Source organism: Gouania willdenowi, chromosome 9 (genome assembly GCF_900634775.1).
Source record: "Gouania willdenowi chromosome 9, fGouWil2.1, whole genome shotgun sequence".
Taxonomy (NCBI): domain Eukaryota; kingdom Metazoa; phylum Chordata; class Actinopteri; order Blenniiformes; family Gobiesocidae; genus Gouania; species Gouania willdenowi.
In genome coordinates this window covers 20,162,588-20,189,794 of record NC_041052.1, presented here as the reverse complement: position 1 = coordinate 20,189,794, position 27,207 = coordinate 20,162,588, and the positions used below count along the sequence as shown (strand labels likewise).

Genomic DNA, 27,207 nt, shown 5'->3' with positions numbered 1-27,207 from the left:
TGAATATGTTATATACCAGTGGTCCTCAAACTTGTTTAGGCTCAAGTACCCCCTTTTTATCATTTCTGAACCCACGCACCCCCCTTTGTTTGACTACTGCTTGGAAAACTATTTAAAAACAACTATAGAGCATAATGATGGAATGAACGAGTGATAACACACATTTTAAAGAATCTCATTTTGTAAATAAGTGGAAAGAAAAAGTATTTAGTGCAGTGGGTCCCAACCTTTTTTGGATCGTGACCCCATTTTGATATCAAGAATTTCTGGAGACCCCAAAGACATTTTTTTTTCTGTAGTTTTTATTATTTCTTATCATCTCATGCCTGGGATGTGACCACTCTCTCTCTCTCTCTCTCTCTCTCTCTCTCTCTCAAGTACCTCCTAGGGGTACATGTACCCCCATTTGAAAAACGCTATTCTATACAATGTGATCACAGTTAACAACAGCCAGTCATCAGTACAATTGAGTTTAAGATTACCACAATAGATGACTGTAAAGATATCTTGAAAATGGTAATAATAACGTGTTGGAATAGCGTTCGAACCTTTTCCTTCCAGTACCTACATATAATGGTGTATGCTGGTGCTTTTCTGATGCAGAATTTTTAAAAACAGAACATCAGCAGTGCTTCTTTTAGTGGGTTGGACTCATGTGAAGTGTCTGGTCCAGCAAACACAAGCCTGGATGTGATGAGTGTGTTTCTGACGGATCTGCTCGGCTGTAGCAGGAGCTGTGTCTGAGTGTCATATCGGGCTGCCACTGATTATTTCCTGGTTGGTTTGACAGGTTGGGTTGGCATCTGGGCAACCCGCTCTGCCGTGTCATTGACTTTTTCTTCCACATTTCTTCTTCCTCATGAGCTTCTTTGTGTCTTTCTCCCTCAGATTACAACCATTGTGCTGTAAAGTTAGTCTTCTTTTTTTGTCTATTAAATTTCTATTTCCAGAAATCACTAATCCTTGTTTTCATAAATCCTGCTTGTAATGGGCTCACAGTTAAACTCTTGTTTATCGCTCCTGCTTTCTCTGCTTCAGTACTGGAAGCCCAATGTGAGCTCTTTTGTCTTCATTAAGGCGAGTGAGTGCATTGTGTAGCTGTCAGGTGCAGCAGATGAAAAAGCTTTTTCTCTTTTTTTCTTTCCCTGCGTTAGTTTCAACTGAGTGACGACACGTTCATGACTGACATGTCCCTGTCAGTGAGCATGTGCATGTCACGCTGTCACCACCTGGAAAACCACTTAATCAATTCACAAATTGTGACATTTTTTTTTTTTTTTTGTAATTTACAATTATTTATGTCCCTTTGTTAAATCTGTAGGTTTCTCTAGTTCAGGGGTCTGCAACCTGCGGCTCTGGAGCCTCACGTGGCTCTTTGACTCTTCTGCAATGGCTCTCTGTAGCTTTAAAAAAATTAAAAAAATAAAATAATGAATTATTTCCTACAGAGGGTACTGGTGATTAATGACATTAACTTCAAATAAAAGGATGATAAAACAATTTTTGTTAATCTAAAAATAAATCACATTGTGCAATGACTCAGCACCTTCCTACTTCACGTCCTGCAACATCTACATACCATCAACTTTCCTTACACCTGTGGCTAAATCCCTGGTAAGATAACTAAACTAACAAAAACTTTATTTGTGTGGGGAAAGATTTATTTAACTGCCAACGTGCCGGCTTAATATGCAAGCTTGATATGTTGCAAGAAATTAGCAATTAGCATGTGATGAAGGACATGATCATGTGTTATCAAATTCAGGTTATTTTTGTAGCCTTTCAAATCCATTAATACATAAAATCATTTGATCCTATTTTAACTGTATATAATTTTACACACTGTATTGTCTTCATTGAGAAGGTTTTTTTTTTTTTTGGCTCCGGAAGGATTTTAATCCAGTTGAGATTAGGCAAAATGGCTCCTTTGAGAGTAAAGGTTGCAGACCCCTGCTCTAGTTCGTTACTTGCAAGAAGAAAATTGTCACGGTGGGGTAATAATTATTTGTTTAACGATCTTCACATGATGTCTATGAAATAATATCTAGAAACAAAGTGATGTGCATCATCATTAGAGGTTTCTCGATACAACTTTTTCACTCCCGCTACAGTATCGACATTGCAGCCTTGAATATCAACACGAATCATACACGCATTTATTACTTATTTTGTAGTGTGGAATATTAGAAAAGGCTTCATCTCATGATACGACTCAAACGGAGAACAATATTCAGCAACAGACCCATTTATTATTAACCAATGAGTTACATATATTTCAACTTTAAACACAAGAATATTCTACAGTTAAATAAAAATAAGTAACAATAAATTGGACCCTGAAAAACAACTTCAATAAATCCAATAAAAAAAACATATACTAAAGCTGATATTCGGAGTTTCTGAGAAGTCCGTGTTTATCTATGATTCTTTTGAAATGCGAAAAAATACTTTTACTGTTGTCTACTGCGGGTGGTCATTCATATACATTAATGTGTATAAGTCCCTCCTTCATCCTATAGACCCATATACAAATGGAAACAAGTGACGAGTGCGCACAGCCAATAGGCTTCGACTTCCTGGAGCGGGGGCTGTCAATCAAAGTGAATGTGCGTGCTGCGTAAACTGTGCACGGAAACGAGGCCGCGCGTCTCAAACAAGTATCACTCTGAGTAGCATAGCGTCATGGACGAGCACTCTGAAACTCTGTATGCCAACTTATAAAGCTTCTAATAATAGACAAAAGAAAAATAAATCCGGGTACACAGCTTGTGGATAAACGTGTTCGTGACCGCAACAGGATTTATCTCAGAGCTGCTTTTAAAAAGGATTCCGAACAGACCAGGGTTTGGTGACATTTCTCATGGACGGGTAATAAACATGTTTCAATCAAAAGTTATGGCACTCTAACAATAAATGTGTAGTTTTTGTAGCTATGCGACCTTTGTTATGTTTTGCAATGCCCGTACACAAACGTAGAGGCGTAGATTGGCAGAGGCAGGGGAGGGAGTAGAGCTGTTGAGGGCGGGACATCGAGACGTTCTCCCAGAAACTCCTGATCGCAGCTTTAATGTGGAGATTTTAGGTGTAAGACAATAAAATCCAAAATTAATTTTTTTGCTGATATCGTACCAACGATTTCGTATCTGATATCTATATCGGGATATTCTTAATCATCATGTAGCTTTACTTCTTCTAAAAAAAAAAAAAATGGAAATGATCACACCTTGCTATAAACTGTATGGTCTTATATTCAAATTTGGCTCTACTTACTGATTTGTGAACCCTGAGCTCGTTGGAAAAGAGGTACAAAAGAAAAACAACAAAACCTCAAAATCAAGTCTGTTCTTGATTTGATCTTTCAAATCTATTAGAATAAAATCAATGACGTCATCCTTGTAAGCTCCTTCAGGAAGAATAAACATATATACAACATCTTGCTCATCGTGTGACTTATAGGAAAACAAATTGTGCTTTATCCACACATGACCCAATGACTACCACCTTCATAATAAACAAAGTAGGCCATTGTTCAGACCTGCCATCTGGTGCAACTGGGAGGAAAGATCTTAACACAGCTGGTGGAAAGAAAGGAAACTGGGTTACCGTTCAGAGTATGCAGGTCAGACATGTAATGTCTCACAGTAACGTCAGCCTGGGTGGCATTTCATGTGATTGTGAGTTTACAAAAGGACATCATTCAGAATTGGTTTTTATGGCCACTTTTAGTGATCCGTTTTTGTCTTAAGCCCCACCCACCAAAGAAACAAGTGAATGAGAGCCACATATCAATCACTATTTATAAATTAATAATAACACCCACAGGGAACACACTCAAACACACAAACACATATGTAAACACTTTATGCACTGTGTGTGTCTCAGTTTACTGTGAGTTATTCTAATGATGTTTTACCATGTAAGGATGAGAATTGGATTGCACGATGGGTAATTTATGAAACTTGTGCCTTTTCTGACTAATGACTGCCTCGGTTTTGTTCTAAGATATTTATCTTTTTTCTTATTTTCTGACCCTTTGTCTGTGGGTTAAGGTCTTTATATCAACGCTCCCGTGTCATTTGTCCCTCCGCCCTCCTGTCTCCACTCTCCTGATTGCCTGTTCAATCAGGAGAGACTTAAATGACGATGGACAATTATTTTATTCACAGAATGTGCGACAATAATGTATTGAAATGTGCAGTCTTTTGGGGGCTAGACTCCATCGTGATGACCTTCTGTACTCGGAGGGGTAATGAGGCCATTGCAGAAGATGATACCCCCCGTGGAGTCTAGACACTGGTGGTGGTGGTGGTGAGGAGGACTGGAGGCTGAGATGAAAAGATCCAGCTAGGACATGAACTCTGCTGCGCTGAATGGAGGTGATTGGGGTGAGGGGGGTTGCAACGTTTGCACTGTAGCAACATAAAGGCTGTGGGGAGAGACAGTGTTTTCAGCGTTTGACAGCAGGAGGATGATTGGTTGAGAAAGGTAGTGGTGGAGGCTGATGGGTTAAACCGGGATGATACACGCCCTTGACCAGCTGAACACCATAACGCTGATAGGGGTAGTGGAGGTGTGGATTGAGAATGCATGAAGGAAAACCAGTCTTCCTGTTTGAACTTACACTGAGCTCCATATTAACGCTAGATGAGTTTCCATTACATATTTTCGCAAAATAAAAGCAATATTTCTAAGTGTGGACAAGGTGTACTTGAACGTTTTTCCATTGTTTTAGGGAGGAGCCTCGTAACTCCCGTGAAATCTCATCCGGCGAGACTTCGCTGCAGAAAGCTGGACGCTCAGAACCTCCTTTGTTGTTTCACGTCTAATGTGGCAGTAATTATTTTAAGGTTTAATGCTAATAAATGTTCCGGTTTCTGTCATCATCTGTTTACACGTACCGTGTCATGTTTTCTCGTTGAGAAGTGGTCATGCGACCAGGTACGTCTCGTTCTGTGACGTGTATTTGCAGAAAGTGTTTCCATAGCGCTTTTGCAACACATTTCAATATCGAAACGTCTGAAATACCTCCTCATGAAAACTTTTTAGCGATATAAATTCAGGTGTTTCCATCACCAGTTTTTATTGCGCTATTTAGATTTTACACATTTCCGAGGGTAATAGAAACACAGCTAATAAACGGTTGTTCAGTTATTATATGTGACGCTGCTGTGCATCATTGGATTGTTTCCAGTCAGTCCTTTATTTGTTTATCTTTGTTCATTGGTTTAATTTACTGCCTAATTCACTTACTTGTTTAATTTGTTGGCTTTGGATTTCTGATTGAATTTTAACTTATAAGCAACTTTCTTTTCCTAATAAGTTCAGTTTGTTGGATAACTCTATCCCTAATGTCTTTATGATTTCATTTACAATTTAATAATGACTTTTCATTCATTCCCTTTCATTTATTTTTTTCACCGACACCAAACCTCCAGCATGAACACAAACAGCGTGCGATAAAGTTCACTCTGTTTATTAAACTGCTCTGCTGTTGTCAAGAAAAGAACACAACAAAAAGACCTTATTACCCGGTTGAGTGGCTGCAGGCTGATATACCTGCTACCTTTCAAATATCTGCCTTATTACACTTTACCTGACAGCACATCCTTAGAAGAGGGAAGGCTCAGTAATGGCTCTGGCATTGTGGCATTTAATGGAGGAGCTTGTTCTCCTTTGAAAGACTAGCAAGGAATATTTGAAGACCTTTCAACTATCATGGTGTAATGAGAAAGTGAGATTCTTCTTATGTAAGGGGGGAATCGAGTCCTTTTTACTGATGTACCTGCCAGACATTAGGTGAGATCAACACCATTGGGATTTATGTGTCATGTTGGTCTCGCACACAATTTAGGAAGCTGCAATGATGGGTATCAAGAGTCTTTCTTTTTTGTATTCACTAATGTTATGCACTGTACACATTTTAGTCATCAACATTGAGTGCAGTGAAAGTTGATTAACTGAATTAGCTTGTAAATCAAAAGAGGAAGTCTGCCTAATGGAGATTAGTTACACTGCCTTTCAGTCCAAAGACTCAAGGTTGAATCTGCCAGATTTAGGCCTTTCTTAGTAGAGTTTAGATGTTCTTCCAATTTTATTTTCCAACATTTTACATTTATAGTCCAAAACATGCAGTTCATGTGAGGTTAAGTAAAGCATTTATATTGATGATAGCTAGTCTGTCTGTCTGTTTGGCCGGCTATGCTAGTCATGCATGCTCACAAGTAGGGGTGTGTATTGCCTGGCATCTGGCGATACGTTTCGTATCCCGATACATAGGTCACGATACGATACGATACATTACGATATATCCCAATATTGAAGTACAACACATTTTTTTATGCTGCCAATGTGATGTATGACTCAGATCTATATTTCTATACATCTATTTTTAGTCCTATGCAGTACCTCTTTTGCTTTTCAGTCAGTCCTTTAGTTATATTTGTGTAACTTCTCGTCCGTGTTTGGCTGCCTCCCAATACTCACACTCACACGCCCCTCGGTTTTGCGCTCCAGCTGACGGATGCAAGTGCATAGGGTGTCCAAATATTACGGCGTGTGCTTTAACTCCGACCACTATGCGCCCTTGATGCACACCTGTGCGAAGCATGAATGCAAGCGTACTTCGATGAAGGAAATAAATAAAGAAATAAAAAATGTATGTAAATATATATATATATATACAGTATATATATGGATGGCTGAGAACCTTTACAGACACAACTCTATGTTCCAACAGACCTGACGCTGATGAAGGATGTCATAATGGATATCTGCAGAGAGCCTGATAATAAGCAGCTTCTCCTTGTCAGTCTACAAGACTGAGTTAAGACATCTCTGCTATTACACCTTTAATTTATATTTGTGGGTCTGCTTTTGTTTTGACAGCATGAGTTTTATTTTTTATTCCTCGTGTGTAGCTGTTTCTCAAACTGCTGTTATCAGTAGATTTTTTTTTATTTTATGTTTGTTTTTTTTTCAGTTTTTTGTTTCTTTTGTATCATTTATTCCAATGGTAAGACATAGTGAAATGCCACTGAATGTCTATTGGCTGCCTGTGTTTGGACATCAATCACGTTCTCTTTTTCTGCCATCCTACATTATAAATCATCATAGTTGTCCTTATGCGGCTTTCTACTAAGCTCTGGGCACAGTGTGAGGCCACACTCTTAATTTCTAACATGACAGGTAATTTCCTGGCTCTGCACTTCAATTTGTGCAAAACAACAACCTCTTTGCTCACCACAAGCATCGTAGCTGCTCTCTTTTTAGAAGAGATGCCGCCCTTCCACATTTCTAATCTGTGTCGCATTCATTCGTGACTTTTTACAAAGTATACTGTCAGCAATCTCTGTAGATTTTCTATATCTGGTGCAACAGAATTATTCCACGAACACAGAAAACACGATAAGCACCAGTGTTTGCATAATCACAGGTGGAAAGTTGTTTTGCATATGGTGTGACAAATTATTTTTCCTTTGTTCCATGTTACAACAAACTGAAATCAATATAAAAACAACAATGAGTATATTATACAGGGGTACACCAGGTTATCTGTTTATTGGAAATAATGCCCCAGGTGCTCTGGCTGTATCAACTCAATTGAATTGTTTTGACTATATTTAAAAAAAAATTAATGCATCAACACAAGGGAAGAAAAACGCATATGCATATGGAGTCAGTTTGCCCCGAACTAGCCAGACCAATAATGTCTAATAGTTAAATCTGATCTCTACCAAAAAAAAATGCAGTTTATATAACAATCTGCTTTATTTCCACTACTGAAACATTATTCATGCAAACAAGATGCCTTTTTACGAGCAGCTTTGTCAGACTTTAGATGAATACAATCAAATGAATCTTCTGTGTGATTTGTATTTGTTTAGTGAGTTGAATAAAACATCTGCATTTGTTTTCATGTCTACAGACCACCACATGGCTAAAAAGAGAAATATGACTAAATATATTAGTTCAGGTGCTCAAATCAAACTTTGAAAATAAATGACATTGACAGCTATTTAGATCTCCAGGCAGCCTGGACGTAATTACTTAATGGGTGGTTTTTAATGAGCATCGAGTAGTTTGACAGCTTTGTGAAGAGCCTGTACCGTGGACAGATTCACTGCATGTTTGTTGACATCAGGGAACATGATCATGCTAATTATAGACAGCTCACATCAGCAAGACAGGGTGATGGCGTTCTTAGGTTATCTGTTTAGAACTAGAAATTGTGCTTTCTGATTTCTTATCATTGGGCAAACTTGTTAATGTGAATAATATTTACCCTTCCACTTATGTGAGTGAAAATTAAACAAATATCATGAGAGTGGCTGGAGTCGATCGGGAGCAAGCAATGAACGATGTAAACACAAAAAAGGGCAGTCAATAAAATTCTTCATGATAAACCCTCAAAACTAATAAACAAGAGCAGCAAAAAGATTAAATAAATAGGGGTGGGCCATATTAGATTTCTGGCTGATATCCGATATTTTAGCGATATTTCCCCCCACACCTATTTTTAGATATCATGTAATTTCTGTCATGACATTTCAACACAGAATTATCTGGCAAATGCAGATATGAGAGAAAGATTAAAATGATCTAACATCAGTAATCATTCCATTGAAAATAGTAGAAATACTTCCATTCAAACATCCATCCATTTTCCGACTCGCTTGCTTCCTTTTTAGGGTTGTGGGCTCTGCTGGTGCCTATCTCCAGCTGTCTTTGGGTGCTAGGAGGTGGTACACCCTGGACAGGGTGCCAGTCCATCACAGAGCAGCATACAGACAGACAACCACTCACACTTCCATTCACTCCTTTTAGAGATTCTAATCAACCTAACAATAGCTGGGTTTCCATTACAGATTTTCACTAATTAAAAGCCATATTTCTTTTAATTAGTGTGGACAAAGTATAATTGTGCTTTGAACCTGTTTCCATTGAAGGTTGTTTTGGGAAGGAGCCTCGTAACTCCTGTGAAATCTCATCCCGCGAGACTTTGCTACAGGAAGGTGGACACTTAGGACCTCCTTACAACACTCCGTATTAGTGATAGACCGATGTATTGGCATCCACATTATTTACAGTGCAGAAATATTTTTTACTTGTTCTACATCAACTGTTCTCAGTATTTGTTAAATATTTTTTACTTGTCGTTGTACCTGACCTTTGTTCTACCATTACAATTTCAATAAATGTTCCTTTTTTCAAAAGTGAGACTCGTATCATTTCATCATTGTGTAATTTTTATGATGTAAATTGAGGGAGCAAAAGTAGTATCGGCTCCAAATATTTGCTCAAGAAAATCAGCAGTCCGTATCGGTCATCGGCTAAGGCTGGAGGGGAAAGAAAATCGGCATCGTCCCTAAAATAATCTATATCGATCTCTCCCTACTCTGTATGCCTTTGTTGTTTCACGTATAATATGGCAGTAATAATTTAAAAGTATGTCCCGGCCTCTTCTGTCTACACATACCGCGCCATGTTTTCTCAGAGAGAAGTCGTCATGTGGCTACGTAAGTCACGTTCTGTGACGAGGTGCGGAAAGCGTTTCCATAGCGCTTTTGTGACACAACAATATTTAAACATCTGAAATTCCTCCTCATGAAAGCGTAAAACCTATTTTGCGATATTTGAGTGTTTTTTTTTAAATTCAGGTGTTTGTATTACCCGTTTTTATTGCACTATTTATAATTTGCGCATTTCTAAGGGTAATGGAAACGCTGCCAGTCACCTATTAGCTATCCTACTTAAAGTAGTCACTACTTACCCAGTACCCACCTACTTAAATTATATATTTGAGTGGTAAAATCTGCATTTTCACAAGATCCAAGCATTCTGCGTCATAGCTACAGTATATATCAGGAAAAAGAAAAGTTCGGAAATTTGTCAATTCAGTGAATATTTCTACTTTGAGATTGTTGAGTGCCTCATACCTTTGAGTTACTCCTGCAGTCTGCTCCCTACAAACAACATGGCGGCGCTTAGTCCTGAATCTCCATACTGTATATGATATCTGTGGATTGATCAAGGAAGCAAAGCTTGTTGTTTTATCGATTAAATATATCAGTGGAATATAAGGTCTATATCAACCAATAACTGGCTTATAATATCATGCTTCAATATAGATAAATATAGTGAGAATGATTCATTACAAGCACATGTGCAGCAGAACCAAAGAGGGTGTGCAGATAATGTGATAAAAAGTGACAGTGAAATATGAATTAGTGGAGGTAAGGCAATCAGGCTCCTCACTCGTTCCAACAGGCACTGACAGGCCAGTACAGTACAGAAGAACTGTAACTTACTAAAAGTAACAATACAACAATAAAGTAAACAGGGTAGATGCAGGGTAGCAGAAATACCAAAAGCTCACTCTCGATGACTAAAGCGGCTTAACCTCTGTTTATTTTTTGATACAGTTTTTTTAACTGTAATGTTGGAAAATAAAAACTTCTGTCGAGTTTTTCCCCCACATTTTATTGTTCTTTTTCTCTTCAATGCATCATTCATAGTAACAGGAAATCACTGTGCGTGTAAACAACCCTTTGGTGTGGATGACCTTCCCATCACTGAAAACAAAGTATTGCTAAACTCTATTTAGCCTGTCAAATCCATTAAATTGTGTTAGAGTAATGGGAGGTAAAACTAATATCAATTGATTTTGTTTTTCTTCTTAAATACAGTCAGTTCACGTAGACTCTAAAGGGTTCTCTGATAAACACTTTGTGTGTAAATACAAAAAGCACTTCAGTCTTATTCCTTTGGGAAAGCTTGTTGAAATGGAATGTAGACTGTGAGTTGTGAGTTGAATCCCTTGGGTAAAGTAATGCAGTATAATGGTAGTCATTCAATATTCACATGTGCTGTTTGACAGTATTTGTCGAGGCACACAGAGACAGAAACAGAGAGCAGGAATGTTGTGATATGTATTGTATACAACAGGTCTTTCCATCTGTAGTTTACGGTTTTATTGTTTACATACGTTACAGATTTCTGAATTGAGCTTCCTCCTGCGGTAACAGTAATAATTATGTGGAGCGGCAATATTTATGAACCATTTATGGACGCAGCTATCGAGCTATGCTCACCTGTTGATTAAAGACATCTCGTCTTGTCTGTGAAAACATGCAGGAGAGAAAAACTTAACTTCTGACAAAGGAAAGGTGGCGCTGAGTGTATCCTTTACAAAACAGTGTGGATTGGCGTAGTTGCACGTAAGTATTTATTAAGGATTGGACAATATGTTGTGCAACAAGACATCGTTGATGGTACAAGTGTCTTTTCAACTCCAGGAGACATCGTCAATATGTCCAAAAGTCTCTGTTGCTACCAGAAAAAGGAGACATGCTAATAATGTTGGAAAATATTATATCTATATTAAGGCTGCACGATCAATCAATATATTTTTCAATTCAATATATATTTGTAATATATCAGATTTTCCCATTTAATCATGCGTAATCACAATTGGTTGGGCAGGTTATTTTATCACTTGCACAGGGGTTTTAACATTCCTTGTTAAAGCTTTGCAGTTGCACTTTATTTCCAATATGGAAATTTGTTTTCACTTTTTCAATTAAAAGAAAATGTTGAAATGTGAATCGCAAATCAAATTTTCAAAGTAAATTTTTTTTTAGTTTTGAGCTAAAATCGTGCAGCCATTTCCTAAATCTAGGCTGTGTAGACTATTCTAATTTGATGTTTTTTTTTTTTTTTTTTTTACAAACGTGTAAGTTCATGCGCGTATTTTTGAAGATTATCATTTGTTTGTTTCAGTCTAACAAAAATATTCAAACATAAATCACAATTTAAAAATATATATAACAAAACTGAAAAGGGCAGAAGCAAAAAAGCTTGTATGCCCTCATGTTAATGACATGATTTGGTTTTTTTTTTAGACTGATATGCGTTGTCAGTTTTTGTATTGGCCGAGTGACACTTTTTGCACTTTAAATTGAACAAAAATTGGTGTTTTTGTTTTTTGTAAAAGTTGATATTCACTTGAGTTGAAAAGGTCATACCCAGTGTAAGTTTGCCTAGAGTTACAGTGAAACAATGGGTACTTTTTTAAACCGCATTTTTAAAATCTTTATCGTTATTGTGAGCCCAGCATTGTCTATCATCTCGTGAACTTTACACACTGTCTCACCACTAACATTTATGCACTAGCGTAAAACTTAAAAGCACTCGCATTAACCTTTTCCGCAAGAAAGTTGAGGTTTATGGGCTCGCACTGAACAAAACTTTGTGTCCCTTCAGGGGCTTGTACTTTGTTAATGGTCTACTTCACCCTTTCTCATTATGTCTTCCTATTGTGTGTTCTGCTGCCCGAAGGCCTCACTGCTTGTGCTCTAATGAGTATGCTTTTACACATTAGTCACAATAGTCTATTAGCTGTCAGAAGCCTGCTTCCATTTTTCTGACCTTCTATAGTTATTCTTAGCCACTTCTCAGAGCACTATAGCTTGCACGACGTGATGGGAGAGCCCATGCAAGGGATGCCTAACAAGAGGAAAAAGATCACGGAAGAAAGTGAGTTGGGGTGGATATCGGAGAATAGCCCATGGCATCACGCGGCTTCCAAATGAATTAAGACAGTGGGGGCTCCATGGCAAAGCAGTGGGCAGCATGACCTCAGAGGCTACAGGGACACGCAAAGCTACCCAAAAGCATGGCTATGAAAGCTTTTCCCTATTTGTAACAGCAAGTACTAATGGTTATACATGCATATTAGGCCTACATTTCAGTATTTTAAAAGATTTTTCTTCACACAAAACAAGATGACATGAGATCATCACGTTTCCTCCCCAACAACATTTCATAAACAGATCATAAAGTCCTTAAGCCAAAAAAAAAGTCAACACCCCCCACCACACCAAAACTCGAAATCATTAAGGCTAAAAATCTAAGGCATCACATCAGGAGACACCCTCATTGGTACCGGAGGGCAATGACCATAATTAAACACCACTCTAAATATCCGAGTAGCTGCAATTGACCATAATTCAATGGTCTTTGAATGGACAAAGTTTGTTTTTAAATAAGTTGCCTATAAACTTCTGTTCAATAATGATAAAAAAACAACCCACAAAGACATAGTTTAATCAAATGTAATGTAAGTAGTATGTATAAGTATAATAAGATTGTTGCAAGTGTGCTAAACAAGTTCAATTAAAAAGTGGCAAAATCCTAGAAAAGCTGTTTAATATCAATTCGCAGCAGTAAGTAATTTACACACACACACACACAAAACTCCATTAAAAATGCCTTTACACAGCACGGTTATTTTTGGGTTGTCATGTTATCCGCTTGCTTGTGTCAGCTCTCTCCTGGTAGTCTTATTTCCTTCCACAATGAATAATTTAAAAAAACACGTATGTTAGGATATTGAAGTCTATCAACTGGGTGTGCGTTTGTGTTAATCTGTCTGACATTGTTATTATTCCTGGTTTTCAAAAAGTGTTAGCTTCTTTGTCTCATTGTGTGAACAAACCTCACTTATTCCTCCTTTTATTTTATTTTTCAAATGTAGGGCATCAATGTAGAGGAAGCCAGTAATGCAGATCCTCAGCCTCTGCCTTCATGCCCAGCCATGTACCAGCTGGATATCATCCTCAAGAAAGGAAAAAACCTCGCTATCCGAGATAGGACAGGTAGGGGATCTGTTTATTTCTTTTCTATTATCTCAATAATATTGGTGTGTGTGTATAGAGACTAACAGAACACCCGCTCAATATCCCAAACAAATAAAAGCTGCCACATCTTTACTTGGTCTCTAAATGGAACCGTCAGATGCTCTGATTGTGCTGCTACAATAAAGCCATAGGCTTTAACTGTTTATCTGTTTTAGAGGCTGATAAATCTATAAAGCATCAATGAACAAAGTATATATATATAAATAGCTACTGTGATAAGGTTTAAATGACCTTATTTCACTGACCATTCTTGCTCGACTGCTGCGCGTAATAGGCTACAGCTCATACAGGTTTTTGATAATTTTACACAAACATTTTGGGTGTACCATCAACCTGGGGGGTATTTCATCAAACCCAGCTCAGGGCTAAGTCCAGGTTTAACCTGAGATTCCGGCTCTGTTAAGGCGGGTTCTAACTGGAACAGCGGTTTCATCAGCGAGAAGACACTTTGGTTACCATAGTAACACAGTCCGTGGGTCAAACCTGCTCCCGACCAGGTTTAAGCAGCAGGCTTGGCTTAAGCTGCAGAAGCACTCTCATGAAACCTCATCATTATTAAAGAAGTCATTTAGTGATGCTTTAAAACAGGGGTTCTCAACTGGTCTCATCCTGGGACCCACATTTTGCCACGGTCATTACATCGAGACCCACTTTTTTTTTTTTTTAATTCCACCAACCAAATGTTTTTTTCAACACACATATATATTTTTTAAAATATAAATCTATATATTTTCCTGTGCAACATGCATTTCACAGCATGTCTGTCAAAAGAAAAGTTTCTTTCAAAATAAAAGACAATTTGAGAGACATGAAGTTTTTTTTGGGTCCCGACCAACCAGTTGAGAATCGCTGCTTTAAAGCACTCAAAGATCTACAAAAGGAAAAAGGAGTCGAAAGACTTTTTTTTTAATACCACTTTAATATGGTATTTTATAAGGAAATTAAACAGAATATCATGGTAAATGTTTTATAATGTTTAATATGATTTTAAATCCATCCAAATGACGATAGAATCATTGTCTTATTACATGTTTAATGTGTACCGTATTTTTAATGAGATATCACAGTCTCCATGTGTTTAAACCATCAGTAATAATATACGTGCGTCTCCATCGCCTCAGTTTATCGCACAGTATAAATGTGTCCATTCATTGATCAGAGATAAATAATGAGAAAGCTGTGGATATACGGAGAGGGAGGGGCTTCAGGGACAGCCACAGGGCACGCAACTCCCGTGCACAGTTCACCTGCAGCGTCTGCAGTGTTGGATGTGACATCCAACAGCACCGCTGAGCTGCTTCCTCTGTTTATTTGAATTTAGTGTTTAGTGCTGGGTTCAACAAACTATTCAAACACTCGCAAGTCTCATAAATTACATATTAATTAATTGAGTTGCATCGTCTCTTTTATTAAACGCTGACAGGTGTTAAACGCACACGCTTCAGTTGTTTGCTATGATAAATTGACTAAATAACACCTTCTTTAACCCTTTACTACTTTTAAAATGTTCAAACCACAGTCGGTCCTTTAATTTTTTATTTTTTTAAACTAACTTGTCCGTCCTTTATTTTCGTTGCTCAGTAACAGATGACGTCACGTCTTGTGGGTCTCAGCATTGGTTCCTATTGGCTTCTCATTCGTCGTAAAAGCTGCAGCGAATGCGCCCTCACTCTCTAATCAATAAGTCTGTGATCAATCTTGTGGGTCTTAAGAGGACGTGCACTTAAGCTAAACACCGTCAGCTGGCTCGGCTCAGCTGGGGAGATTCAAGCTAGAAGAGTTTGATGAAATGGACGGTTTAGCTGAACCAGGTTTAAACCCTAAGCCTGGCTCTACAGAGAACACTTTGATGAAATACCCCCCTGTGTGTGCAAGCACTGTAAACACCAGTGTATATATCTGAGTAGCTGCAAGCTATTTATTTCCTTTTGCCTTGTTGGAATGACCGCCATGAGATTATAAAGGTGAACGTTGCTGTTGCTGCTTTGAAGCTGCCCATAAATGAATCAAAGTGAATATCTTGAGAAGAAATGACAGTATGGCTTAGTGCTCAATGTTATGGACATTAAATGATTCAGTAAGTAGATGCATAGCTAGAATTGGTCAGTGGGACGGGCTGAAAGAACGTTATTAAAAACTAAAACCCTCATACTGTCTGAATTTGGCTTTTGTTTTACTTACTCCCTTAAGGGTTTTTTTTTTATTTAATGATTTCGCTTGGTTCTTTGGTCTTTTTGCTCTCAGTCCTGCACTTTGTGGAATTTGAATCTTACATTGTCCTTAGAACTTATTTTAACTGTGAAGACAATTACAAACACTGCTCAGTGATGGATGTATTCAGTGTGCATTAAGGTGAAATCATTTTAGTTTTGTTTATGTGCGAAAAAGGTGGTCAATGTTTTCTAATGGAACTAAACTATTCCTAACAGACAAAAAAAAGATGACTTGTTTTCTGCTGGTTTAAATAATCCTGTCACTTACTATCTTTGAGAGCATTTCCAAAAAAAAAATGAACAGATTTGTATATCGGTTAGCAGTAGCGGCTCTGGAAAGCTCGATGATCCAGTTAAAATAAACCAGGGAAAAGGGTTTCTCTTCATCTCTGTTTCTGCACTTATCAGCGCCACTGATTCTGCATTCCAGGCAACCCGGAACTCAGCATTTCAGAGTTGGAAATTCTGAGGAATGACAAAGGCAATAATGTGTGCGTGATTATGATATATTATATTTCTGAATAGTATTTTGTTTATTATTTTGCACAATTTAGCAACAAGGCATTTGTAATGATTCACATAAGGCATAAAAAACATTACACAAGGCTCAAAAACTGTTGGGGAAAAAAGCATTTTAAAATCATGAGCTCATCAAACATTATCAGCTCATCAGAAATCAAAAGGAAGTAACATAAGTGTACAGCTAGTGTCACTGTGTTCCACAACCGCAGGAAGTCATTGTGAACGTAGTGAACATTTTATATTATTCCCTAAAGTTTTTGGCATTAAAGTTGTGGTTCTGCATGGGTGCCACAATTGTTGTGGGGCGTCAGACATATGATTCTCCATGAAGTCAGATTTTACTAAAGGCGGACATGCACTTCTGGCCCATTTTGAGCCGATTTTTGACTTGTGCGTCTAGTTTTGGGTCTCGGCTAAATCGTGTGTTGTGCATTGTGTAGTATACATCGTGTCACGAGAAGCAATTAAACCTCACGACCAGCTCCCGATCAGCAATCGTATGGTCAAACCTGTCGCTCCTCATGAGAGTATCGCACTGTTGAAGCAGTGCCACGGATCGGCTTACCTCAAACTCTCACACTGCGCATGCACAAACACCGTGGGACCCCTGTAAAATTGACGGACCGTACTGCCCACGTCTGTCCAGCCAGTGCCTGGTCCATCACATCGCCGTTGCCGTCTTTTCTTTTTTGAACCTCTTTTGGCTGAGATTTGCGAGTGTCTGTCCACTTCCGGGTTCTTCTACTTCTTCTTCTTCTTTGTCTATTTTAATGGCGTTGCTTCAGAGTTCTTCTTCTTCCTCTTCCTTGTTCGTTGCATTTCCGGAAACAAGATTCCCGACGTGTTGTGTATGTGAGCAGTCAGATTGTGTTGGTCCGTATAGTGTGAGAACATGAATCGTGAGCTGCGAACATTCGGACTCTGTATTGAGTCGCACAGTTTGAGGTGGAGCTGAGTACAACGATTGTAAAAATTGCACAGTGTCTGCCCGTCTTTAGTAGAAGCTCCAACTCAAGGTTGCGTTTCAACTCACTTCTTCCAAGTAGGAGGTCAAAAAATTCTGAGTTCCGTGTTGTATTAAACCCAGCATGAGGACGGTGATGAGAACTAACAATTTCAATGAAGACATAGTGTAGGTCTCAGATCAATAAGTCGGAGGTATTTCTTCCAAGAAAATAGATAATTTACTCACAAACAAATGTCAAAGGCTGAAATTGCCGCTTGAAAGATTGTCTTTGATTGCACTCAGTGACAAATTTTAATGTGACTTGAACTTTGGAAAGGTTTTGCACATTGCATTGTTTGATTGGGTATCCTATAGAAAAAGGCAAAGACGGAGCAGAAGAGGAAAAGTTTATTTAAGTGTTTGTACTTTACTTATACCATGATTTCTTGTTTCTTTGAAAAGGGAGACAATTATTCACTTGATGCCATTTTTTTTCTGGTTCTATTGATGATGTACCTCCTGATACGTCACTCTGCGAGACATTAAACTTGTCTTTATTCGGGTGTTTCCGTGTAAAGCCACAATATGAACATCTGCCATTGTTTTGGCACAACTTTCAATGCGTGAAAAACACCAGTTTTTTGGGGGTTCACTAGCATAGTGTATGAGAACAACTTTTGGATAAAATACAGGTACAGTTTAAATGTTATCATCCCTGGCAGCTTTAAGCTTGCATTGAATATTATGTTTGGCAATATGGCACTTTGATTAAGGAATTTATTTTTATTATTGTGTTAGTCACATCCCCATAGACAACAGATAAAACTGTAAGCCCATATCTGTCCTGTATGTTTCTCCTGATTATCTGTAAACACATTTAATAAGTAGAGAGAGCTACCCTGTCCTGTCTAAAATACACAATGACCGCTCATTATAGAAGGAAGGAAAGAAAACACACTGTAGCCTCAGTATGCCTGGGGTAAAAAGGCAATGCACTGGAGATGGATTCCAACATAGAATTCCAGTAGATATGATGAAGAAATATCATTAAAGTAATTTGTTTGCTCATTTACCTTACTAGTATGATGCTGAAATTTGCTGCTTCATAATGCACACCGGAAGCCGCATGAAATGTTTGCATGACCAGATTACATATAAAGTCAATGGGATAGACGCAGAAGAGGCAAATTCTTCTCCTGTTGGGCAGCGCGGTCTGATCCGTGCGTGAAGAGCGTTGGCTGTGGCATGCACGCTCTCGATTTTCCGTGACATTCGTCATTTGCTTGAGTTGAAAATATTGAACTCCAGCGAATTTTTTGCATGTCGCGCAGGTGCAAAAGCCAATCAGAGTCCTTGACGTCAGGCCGTCAACGCAGAAACCGGTCTTTTTTGCATGTTTTTCACACTTAAATGTTTCAGATTATCAAACTTAGTTTGTCAAAGATAACACAAGTAAACACAAATTGCAGTTTTAAAATGGTTTTGTTAATGAGGAAGAAAAAAATCCAATGCTACATGGCCTTGTGTGAAAGTGTTTGCCCCTAAACCTAAGAACTGGTTGGGTCACCCTTAGCACCAACTACTGTTGTTGATGTCATGATGATTTTACTGATGATTTTAATTGATTTTACTGATGATTTTAATTGATTTTACTGATGATTTTAAATGTTCTTATTGATTTTAAACAATTGAATGTTTTATCATGTAAAGCACATTGAGTTGCCTTGAGTATGAAATGCACTATACAAATAAATTTGCCTTGCCTTGCCTAGGCCACTCCAAAGTCTTTATTTTGGTTTTTTTCAGCCATTCAAAGGAGGATTTCCTGGTGTGTATTGGATCATTGTCCTGCTGTAGAACCCTTTGCTTAAGCTTCAGGTCATGAACAGTTGGACGGAGATTCACAGATTCTATTTTTTGGTAGACTGCAGCATTTATGCTTCCATTTATCAAGCAAGTCTTTCAGGTCCTGAAGCAGCAAAACAGCCTCATACCATCAAACTGCCACCCCCATATTTTAATGTTGGTATGATGTTCTTTTTCTTAAATGCAGTGTTACTTTTACGCCAGATGTAATGGGACACAGACCTTCCAAAAAATTCATCTTTTGTCTCATCAGTCCACAGAATATTTTCCCAAAAGTCTTGGGGATCATCAAGATGTTTTCTGGCAAAAATGAGACAAGCCTTCATGTTCTTTTTGTTTAGCAGTGGTTTTTGTCTTGGAACTCTGCCATGCAGGCCATTTTTCTTATGGTGGAGTCATGAACACTGACCTTAACTGAGACAAGTGATGCCTGCAGTTCTTTAGATGTTGTTGTGGGGTCTTTTGCCACCTCTTACATGAGTCGTCGCTGCGCTCTTGGGTTAATTTAGGTCGGCCAGGAAGGGGGCAAACACTTTTTCACACCACTGTATATAATGAAACAATACACGAGCAGAAGCAAAAGACTTCTCTCCTTCCCCTAACTTTAAAATGTTGTTTGGTATGATTAAAATATATATAATTTTGCATTTGAAACAATATTTGACCCACAAAGTACAAAGAACATATTGCCTGCACTTGTTGCATAATTGACTAGTTAAAAAATTGGATTCCTTGTTAATTTTTTTTATATATATACAGTAATTTGATTAAAAAGGGCAATATTGTATTGGGAATATAATGTGTATGGCGCAAGAGTTGCCTGTTCTGTATTTAACTCGAAACCATGTTTGTAAAGCATTTTTAATTCTGTCTTTGTGCTGAACTGGCAAATACTGCCAGTTCGACTCAGTTTATCCAGGAGGCTTTTAGAGAAATGCATTAATTTTAAAATTCTTTTGTTTGGGAAAAAATAGAAAATAAACATTTTCTTTACTTTTCTTTGTCAAGTCATTTTGGTGTATATTGTATATGGATGGGGAGGTTTTTTTTGTTTTTGTATTTCTTTATTAAATGAAAGCCATCTCTTCAATATTTTCTCTTTAGATAGCCTCCTCAGTGTATAATAGTTACCTGACAAGTACAATGAATCCCTTCTTGAAGTATCTGCCCTGTCACGGTGCTGAGTCATAGTTGCAATAAAAAATCCTTGAATTACAAATTTTGGTTGTGAGCAACTCGTTTTGTTCATAACATGCATCAATTAAAAAAAAAAGTCTCTATAAGTTAACCTAGCAGTCCTACACTAATAATCATATACATAACCCTACTTGCTGTAATTAAACCAACCACACACAGTCTAATGCCTCTTTGATGAGCTCTTACTGCAATTTGTCTTCATTATGTGTGTGATGTGCATGTTAAAGGCTGAGGGTTGTATCTGAAGTGCAAATTAATACAATGAGGATAGTTTATTTTAGGTTCAACCATAACACCCTAAAGATTAATTTAAAAAAATGAGAGATCTCAAATGTGATGACAGCATTGTGCCCTCGATACGTTCTTATTCTACATGAAGTTAATGTCATCAACTTGCTTACACTAATTAATTTTATTTTATGCCCATTCTGCATGTGAGGCTTATTGTTGTGTTAAACCACCACACATTTTGCTGCAGGATCATACAGCACATTAGTTAGTGGTCAGTGTGTGTGTTAATGGCAAATACAACTCATCATTAAGCTTCTCATCTGAGAAGCACTGCACAAGATTGTCATTCCAATGAACTTGCTTCACATGATGAACTGCCTGTGCTTCCACAGTCTTTTTAGGCAGATTGCATTATGGGTAATGGGGAACTCCTGGAGCTGCAATCATCCATCAGTCTGTTAGGCCAGTAACTCATAAACACACACACTTTAAAGCCTCTGTCACGGTCACCAGGGTGTGAACCTGATCCAAGTCTGCGTCTCACTAATGATTGAGGGTTCCGGGGCTAGTTTTAGTCCTTTTTCTCTTCTGCTGTTGTCACGTTTCATGACTTGCATCACTGAGCTTCTCCAATGGCAGGTACTTTATCACAGCAGCCCGGTTCAATTCAGAAAAACTCCTCTAAACTGTGGATGAGTGATACAGATAGTCCAAGAAGGAAAGAAAAAGCTGAACACACACTAAACCACGAGTAAATAAAAGGCCAATCATTTCAAGATGCCCTTGAGATTTGTGGATGTATTGCACTTTGTCAGACCTTGTCAATAAAGTGATTTTTTTTTTTAATAATAAAAATATGCTATAAAGCTGTATAGTAGGTGTTTTTAAACATTTCTAAAGTTCAATAAAATGTGTAAAGAAATGTAACCTTTACTGAAAGGGAGATTTAACATGGCAGGAAGACAAACCAGTAGAAATGAAGGAATTAGGACGTATAAAACAGCATCATTGCATACAGTATGTAATGACATGTATTATGGTACATTGACATCTGGAAGAGACTGCTCTTAACTTTAACTCAAGCATGATGACTAAGCAAATATCTGATAATTGGATTGTTGTACCACTTTTAAGTCATAAAGGTGACACAAAGAGCTGAAGTAATTATAGTGATATATGATATATTGTTATTTGTTGTGGCGGTTTTGAATGGAATGCGACGGAGTCAAGTTGTAGGGTTGCTGGTCAGATGCGGACACAGGGTTTATTTGGTCAAAGGGTTTTTAGGCGGACCGGTCTGGGATTCAAATGTTTCAGTGTGTGTCCAATGAATCTCTAGTTATTCTGTGCTCTCAGGGTTTTGTATGCTGCTAGCCATAACAACGATGGAGCCTCTGAGTAGAGGCCTTGGTAAATATTATCAGTACTATAGTATCTGGCCTGCTTAGGGCAGTGTGACCAGAACTGACCAGGATAGATTCTGTCATCACGTATCATTATTTTAGCAAGAAGTGAAAATCCGACTCTATGCGACAAAACGTTAAAGGGATAGATCGCCTTTTTAAGACATGACGTTGTATGCAATCCTCACCAGCACTATAGTGCATACACATTGTCTCACTCAGTGGTCACCTCCCTGGTCCGAGTTCTGGCTGCTTGAAGTTGTTCAAGAAAGTAGTCCCGGTTAGTTTCCGGGGCCACAAAACTGTGCGTTTTTAATAGAAAAAAATATATGCGTTTGAAAGCTTGATTCATTTACATCACAAAACCGCCCACAAAAAAAATTCATACCTCCAGTTTTAATCGGCACTATTTTCTCTTCCGTTTCCATCAATCCGCGCTGCCGTCAACGTCAGCGCGCATGTTCCGATGTTAGGGTTTACACACTCTAATAGCAACGACGGAAGACCGAAGCAAGAGAGAAAGTAAAACGTACGTACATTAACAATGGTACGAACTTGTAAATTCCCAGGTTGTGACCACAAAAATGTGCCGGGATCACCGTTCAGCTTCCATCGTTTTCCAGTTTCTGATATAACTATGAGACAGCTTTGGCTGGTTGCCATCGGCGGAGTCAGACATGTTGTCCGCGAGTCGCGCTATCAACAGCTGATGGGATTAGGCGCACCGATGACGTTGACGGCAGCGCGGATTGATGGAAACGGAAGAGAAAATAGTGCCGATTAAAACTGCAGGTATGAATTTTTTTTGTGGGCGGTTTTTTGATGTAAATGACTGCTTGACAACTACATTTTCCTGCTATAAATTAAAACTTTTCCAAATGAGATGATAACTTGTGCTATCAACTCTGATACTTATTTTAGAATATGATATCCCACACATCTCTTGGTTAAGTGTAATTACCTGTTCATTTATATTCCATTAATAATTCAGAACCATTTATATGCCCTCTTTTGGCAGAAAGAAACCATAAATGTGATGACTCTCACTGGCAGATGATTGTTCATCACTTCAGTGTGAATTCATACAACATAGTAACATTTGTGACAGTCTCAATCAATCCTTCATCCTACACACAAGCTACATTCATTCGCCCTGACAGAAGTTCACGTGTCAGACGGTGCAGATTGAGTTTATCAAATGATTATGACGTTAGCTTATTAGTAAAAAAAAATATATATATATATATGTATAATTAATTACAGACTTTGTAATGAATTCATCTTAAGTAATCTCACAACAATATTTGATACAAGAAGCAACATTTTAACAATTTAAATGGATTTTGGTACATGACTGAATCAATGAAAACAATAAATGAGTGCTTACAGTTAATGTGCAACATGAATGAAAAATGTTATGATTTATGATTTCATTGTTCACAAAGCACAAACTTAAATTTAAGTAAGTTATGTTCATGGTTTTCCAGATTTTTTGTTAACTTTTAGAACAAATGTGTTTTTGTGTATTAAAATAAAAAAACAGCACTTAATACAGTACCGGTACATTCCAGACGAGTGGAAACTGAACAGTGCAAAGTAGTTAGAATATCTGTGGCATGAACTATACAGACCAACTGATGAAGCTGATGAAATTAACTTTCATAAGTTGGTAACTTGGGTCAGACGACGCTGTCTGTAGCACCGCTTCTAGCCCCACATCTTCGACTACAGAGGGTGGTTGACTGTCCATTATAATAATTTATCCAATGAGTTTGTTGATTGGTCAGTCATTGACTTATTCATTTTGGCTCTGAACCCTGTTATCTTGTCCAGTGTGGATTGGTGACACTGTTTGCTTGCTCTAGTGTAGCATCTGAAGGGCCATTGTCCGTGCTCGCTGCTACATGTTCAGCATTGATGTGGAAAAGCTCCGCTGGGAGGCTCGAGGAGGAAGAGCTCCGGTCATTGGCAATGTCTTTCTTGCACAATTTCCATACAACTGGGTTTCTGTTTGCACGAAGCACAACAATGACTTCCCCTCAGGTTCTGCACTCTTTCAAGTGCAAAAAAAAGTGATTAAATGCGTTATTTTTTTTGTGCATTATTTTTGTGTAATCAATCAATCGCAATTATTGCGTTTAAGTCCCAGCCTTACTTTTTACAAATTAAAACGATTATACGTTTCTGTGTGTTGAGTGCACTTTATCAAACATTTTCAACAGTTCGTCACATTTCTAACTATCTAGCAGTCTTTCTTAAAATAGTCAGCGTTTTTCCCTCCTTCATGACCTTCATGAGCAAATACTGACGAATGCAATTAGCTGTTATTGCCTCCTGATGTTTATAAAAAGATATCCTGAAGATTAGCCTTCCGGCTCATTGTGAGTTCAAGAGATTAAGAAACAAAGTAGAAAACTAGTAACACAATGCTCCTTATCATCAAGCATTACTCACACGTGAGATGAAACCCTTTCAAACTAAGCTCAGAAGCGTTTCTGGAGTTTGATGGACTCACATACTTCTAGACTTTTCTATACTCACTGAGCTGAGTGGGTGTTGCAGCTAACTATAAAGATGGCTGTTTCACAGTTTGATCTAATTAGCTTGTAGATTTAAAGTCCTTGGACTTGTTCTTTATTCTGTGTTATTTACATCCTCAAGTGTAGAAACTTATCTTTTCATATTCATTATTGAGTGAAACAAAAATGTAGTCTGCAACAAGTGAAGCTTCTTTTGTCAAACATTATAAAGTTGTGTTCAAATAACACTTATTTCACCTTAGTTCACATGGAAACAGTTCAAAATGTTTCTCCTGTTTATATTTTCCCGTTCTCTTCAAGTTCACTGGTTTAACTTTAACAACATTCTGTTGTTAAGGTACTGGTGACACAGAATATATATATATATATATATATATATATATATATATTATCTCCCTACGAGCAACATTAAAATTTATAGTAAATCCTATGTAAGGGGTTGACGAGGAGTGATAAGAATGGTAATCGTAACATTAATGACAGTAATTTGCCAAGGGTGCCATCTAAGATAGAGTTTATAGTGTCTTAGATCACTTTAAATAGTTATTAATACCTTGTCATTCAGGGTGTGAATTCTTGTCAAACTGTCTCCGTTCCAATAACAAATCATATTATATTGCATTATTGCTAAAACCACAGAGAAATAGTAAAAGTATAAACATTTATTAATCAAACAAGTTAAACCTATTTACACAATAACTAAAACAGTGCTACGCTCACTAAGCTAAGGATAAATGCTCAAGTATATACAATTTAAAACCTTAGTAGAAGAAAGAAAGAAAGAAATGAGAACTATGTGACTGTAAGTACTTTTAGGCCCAACTGCTTCTAGTCCGTGAGAGGCCTGAAGGGCGTGGTCCTTTGTCAGCACATGCAAGCTTTGTTCTTGTGTTGGCTTCAGTTGTTTATTTCACAGCGGTGGGAACCGGAGGGTTTTTTCCTCTCTGGAGCGTGCAATCTTAGTTAAATTCTAATCAAACAAAACACTGTGATGTTACAAAGAAAATATAAAAGTACATCGCGATGGGGTGACTCAGCGACCCGCGCCGTTTGGTTTTATCGTGGTTTAAGCGTTCCTATTGGTCGGTTTTTGAGTGGCTCATGGGCTTGTGGTTTGTTCGTGGGTGTGTTCTGTGGATTTGAATGAAAAACTTCATTGGAAAATAAATTTGAAAAAAACTCATAACACAGTAATATCATAACCTTCTAAGCAGGATGAGAGCAAAGATCATATTTTTCTGGCCAGTTTAACACTAAACATGATATGTTGCTGCAAGGTTACTGGGGACTAATCATTAGGAACACTTAAACTGTAACTTTACTGTATGTAACCTTATTCTAAGAGTTTTCTGTGAATAAAATAGTTAATGACACAGTCATGGTCTCCTACACCTATCTTGGTAGCAAGCCTCCTGGGCACTGAACTCGTGCGAATGGAGAGTCTTCATCATTCCGACACTCTCCTTGAAAGATTATCTTTATTAGCACTGCGAGGAAAATCTTTTATTCCTGCAGCGTCTGCTGACTGTTGGATAATTAAATGAGAATGTGCCCAGGCCATAAAGATATTCTGAGTAACTATATTCCAAGATATCAACTGGAAGTTAGTGTGAAGACCTGGAGGGGAGAAGAGATTAGAAGAGAAGGAAAGAAGAGATTTCTCCATTAATAAGAAAACAACGCAAGCACCGGGAGAACAACTCTACACATTTGCCTCTACGTTGTAAATCAGCTGTAAAATACACTTAAAACAAATAAATATAATCTAATTTCTTTTCTATCTCTTGTTTACCTTATTAGGCTTCCTAATCACTGAAAATATAGGTTTTAATATTTTTGATGTGGGCGTCTGAGCCTTTTTTGTGTCCATTTTTTTTTAAACGGTGGGAAAGCTTGATATGAAACACACAATAATGAACTACATATGTCTAGAACTGTACATAGAACTGTAACATGGTTCCCCAGTAGAATTTTCATTTACGATTACAAAGTCAATTATCTGAACTCAATTACAATTTCATTACGATATAATTATGCCATATTTGTAACAAATTATCAATCACATGATTACAATTAAAATTGACCCTAACTCTAATTGTAATTAGTATAAATATCCATATAATTATATTTATTCACATTATTTTACACCCTGTATATATATATATTCTGTAAAGCATTTTTCTACTGTTGAAATAGACGATAAGCTTGTGAACAAATTAAATCCACTCAATAAACCACAGACATTGCTATTGATTCATGGCTAAGTTGACAGCAGGTACTAAAGGTGTTTTTCATTTGTTTTTGTGTTTGTTTGGAATTCATCCTTTAAATGGTTTGTGTCTGGGTTTTTTTTAGGATGCGTAGGTTTTGCAAACTTTTTGGCAATCTGATTACTACGATTAGTTCATGTTTTTTTTTTTTTTTTTACCATGCCCTTTTTACTGGTGCTTACAATTTTTTAATTGTAATGTTATAGAATATGTAGTTATCTGATTTGGTTGCACTTTTGCTTAAACCTGGGTTAAAGCTTGAAATTGTTGAATACTTTTTATTTTTGTTCTATGCATTTTAACTATTGAGGACAATCACAGC

The 27,207-nt window shown here is 37.6% G+C and overlaps 1 protein-coding gene across 5 annotated transcripts in view; it reads left to right on the top strand.

Annotated features, from left to right (window-relative positions):
* mctp1a (multiple C2 domains, transmembrane 1a) overlaps window positions 1-27,207 on the top strand; it is a 151,877-nt gene that overhangs the window by 37,809 nt on the left and 86,861 nt on the right. For all 5 annotated transcript variants that reach the window (XM_028457220.1, XM_028457222.1, XM_028457221.1 and 2 more), the window contains exon 2: window positions 13,535-13,655. In XM_028457220.1, the coding sequence (XP_028313021.1) occupies window positions 13,535-13,655 (121 nt within the window). The remainder of the gene's footprint in view (window positions 1-13,534; window positions 13,656-27,207) is intronic.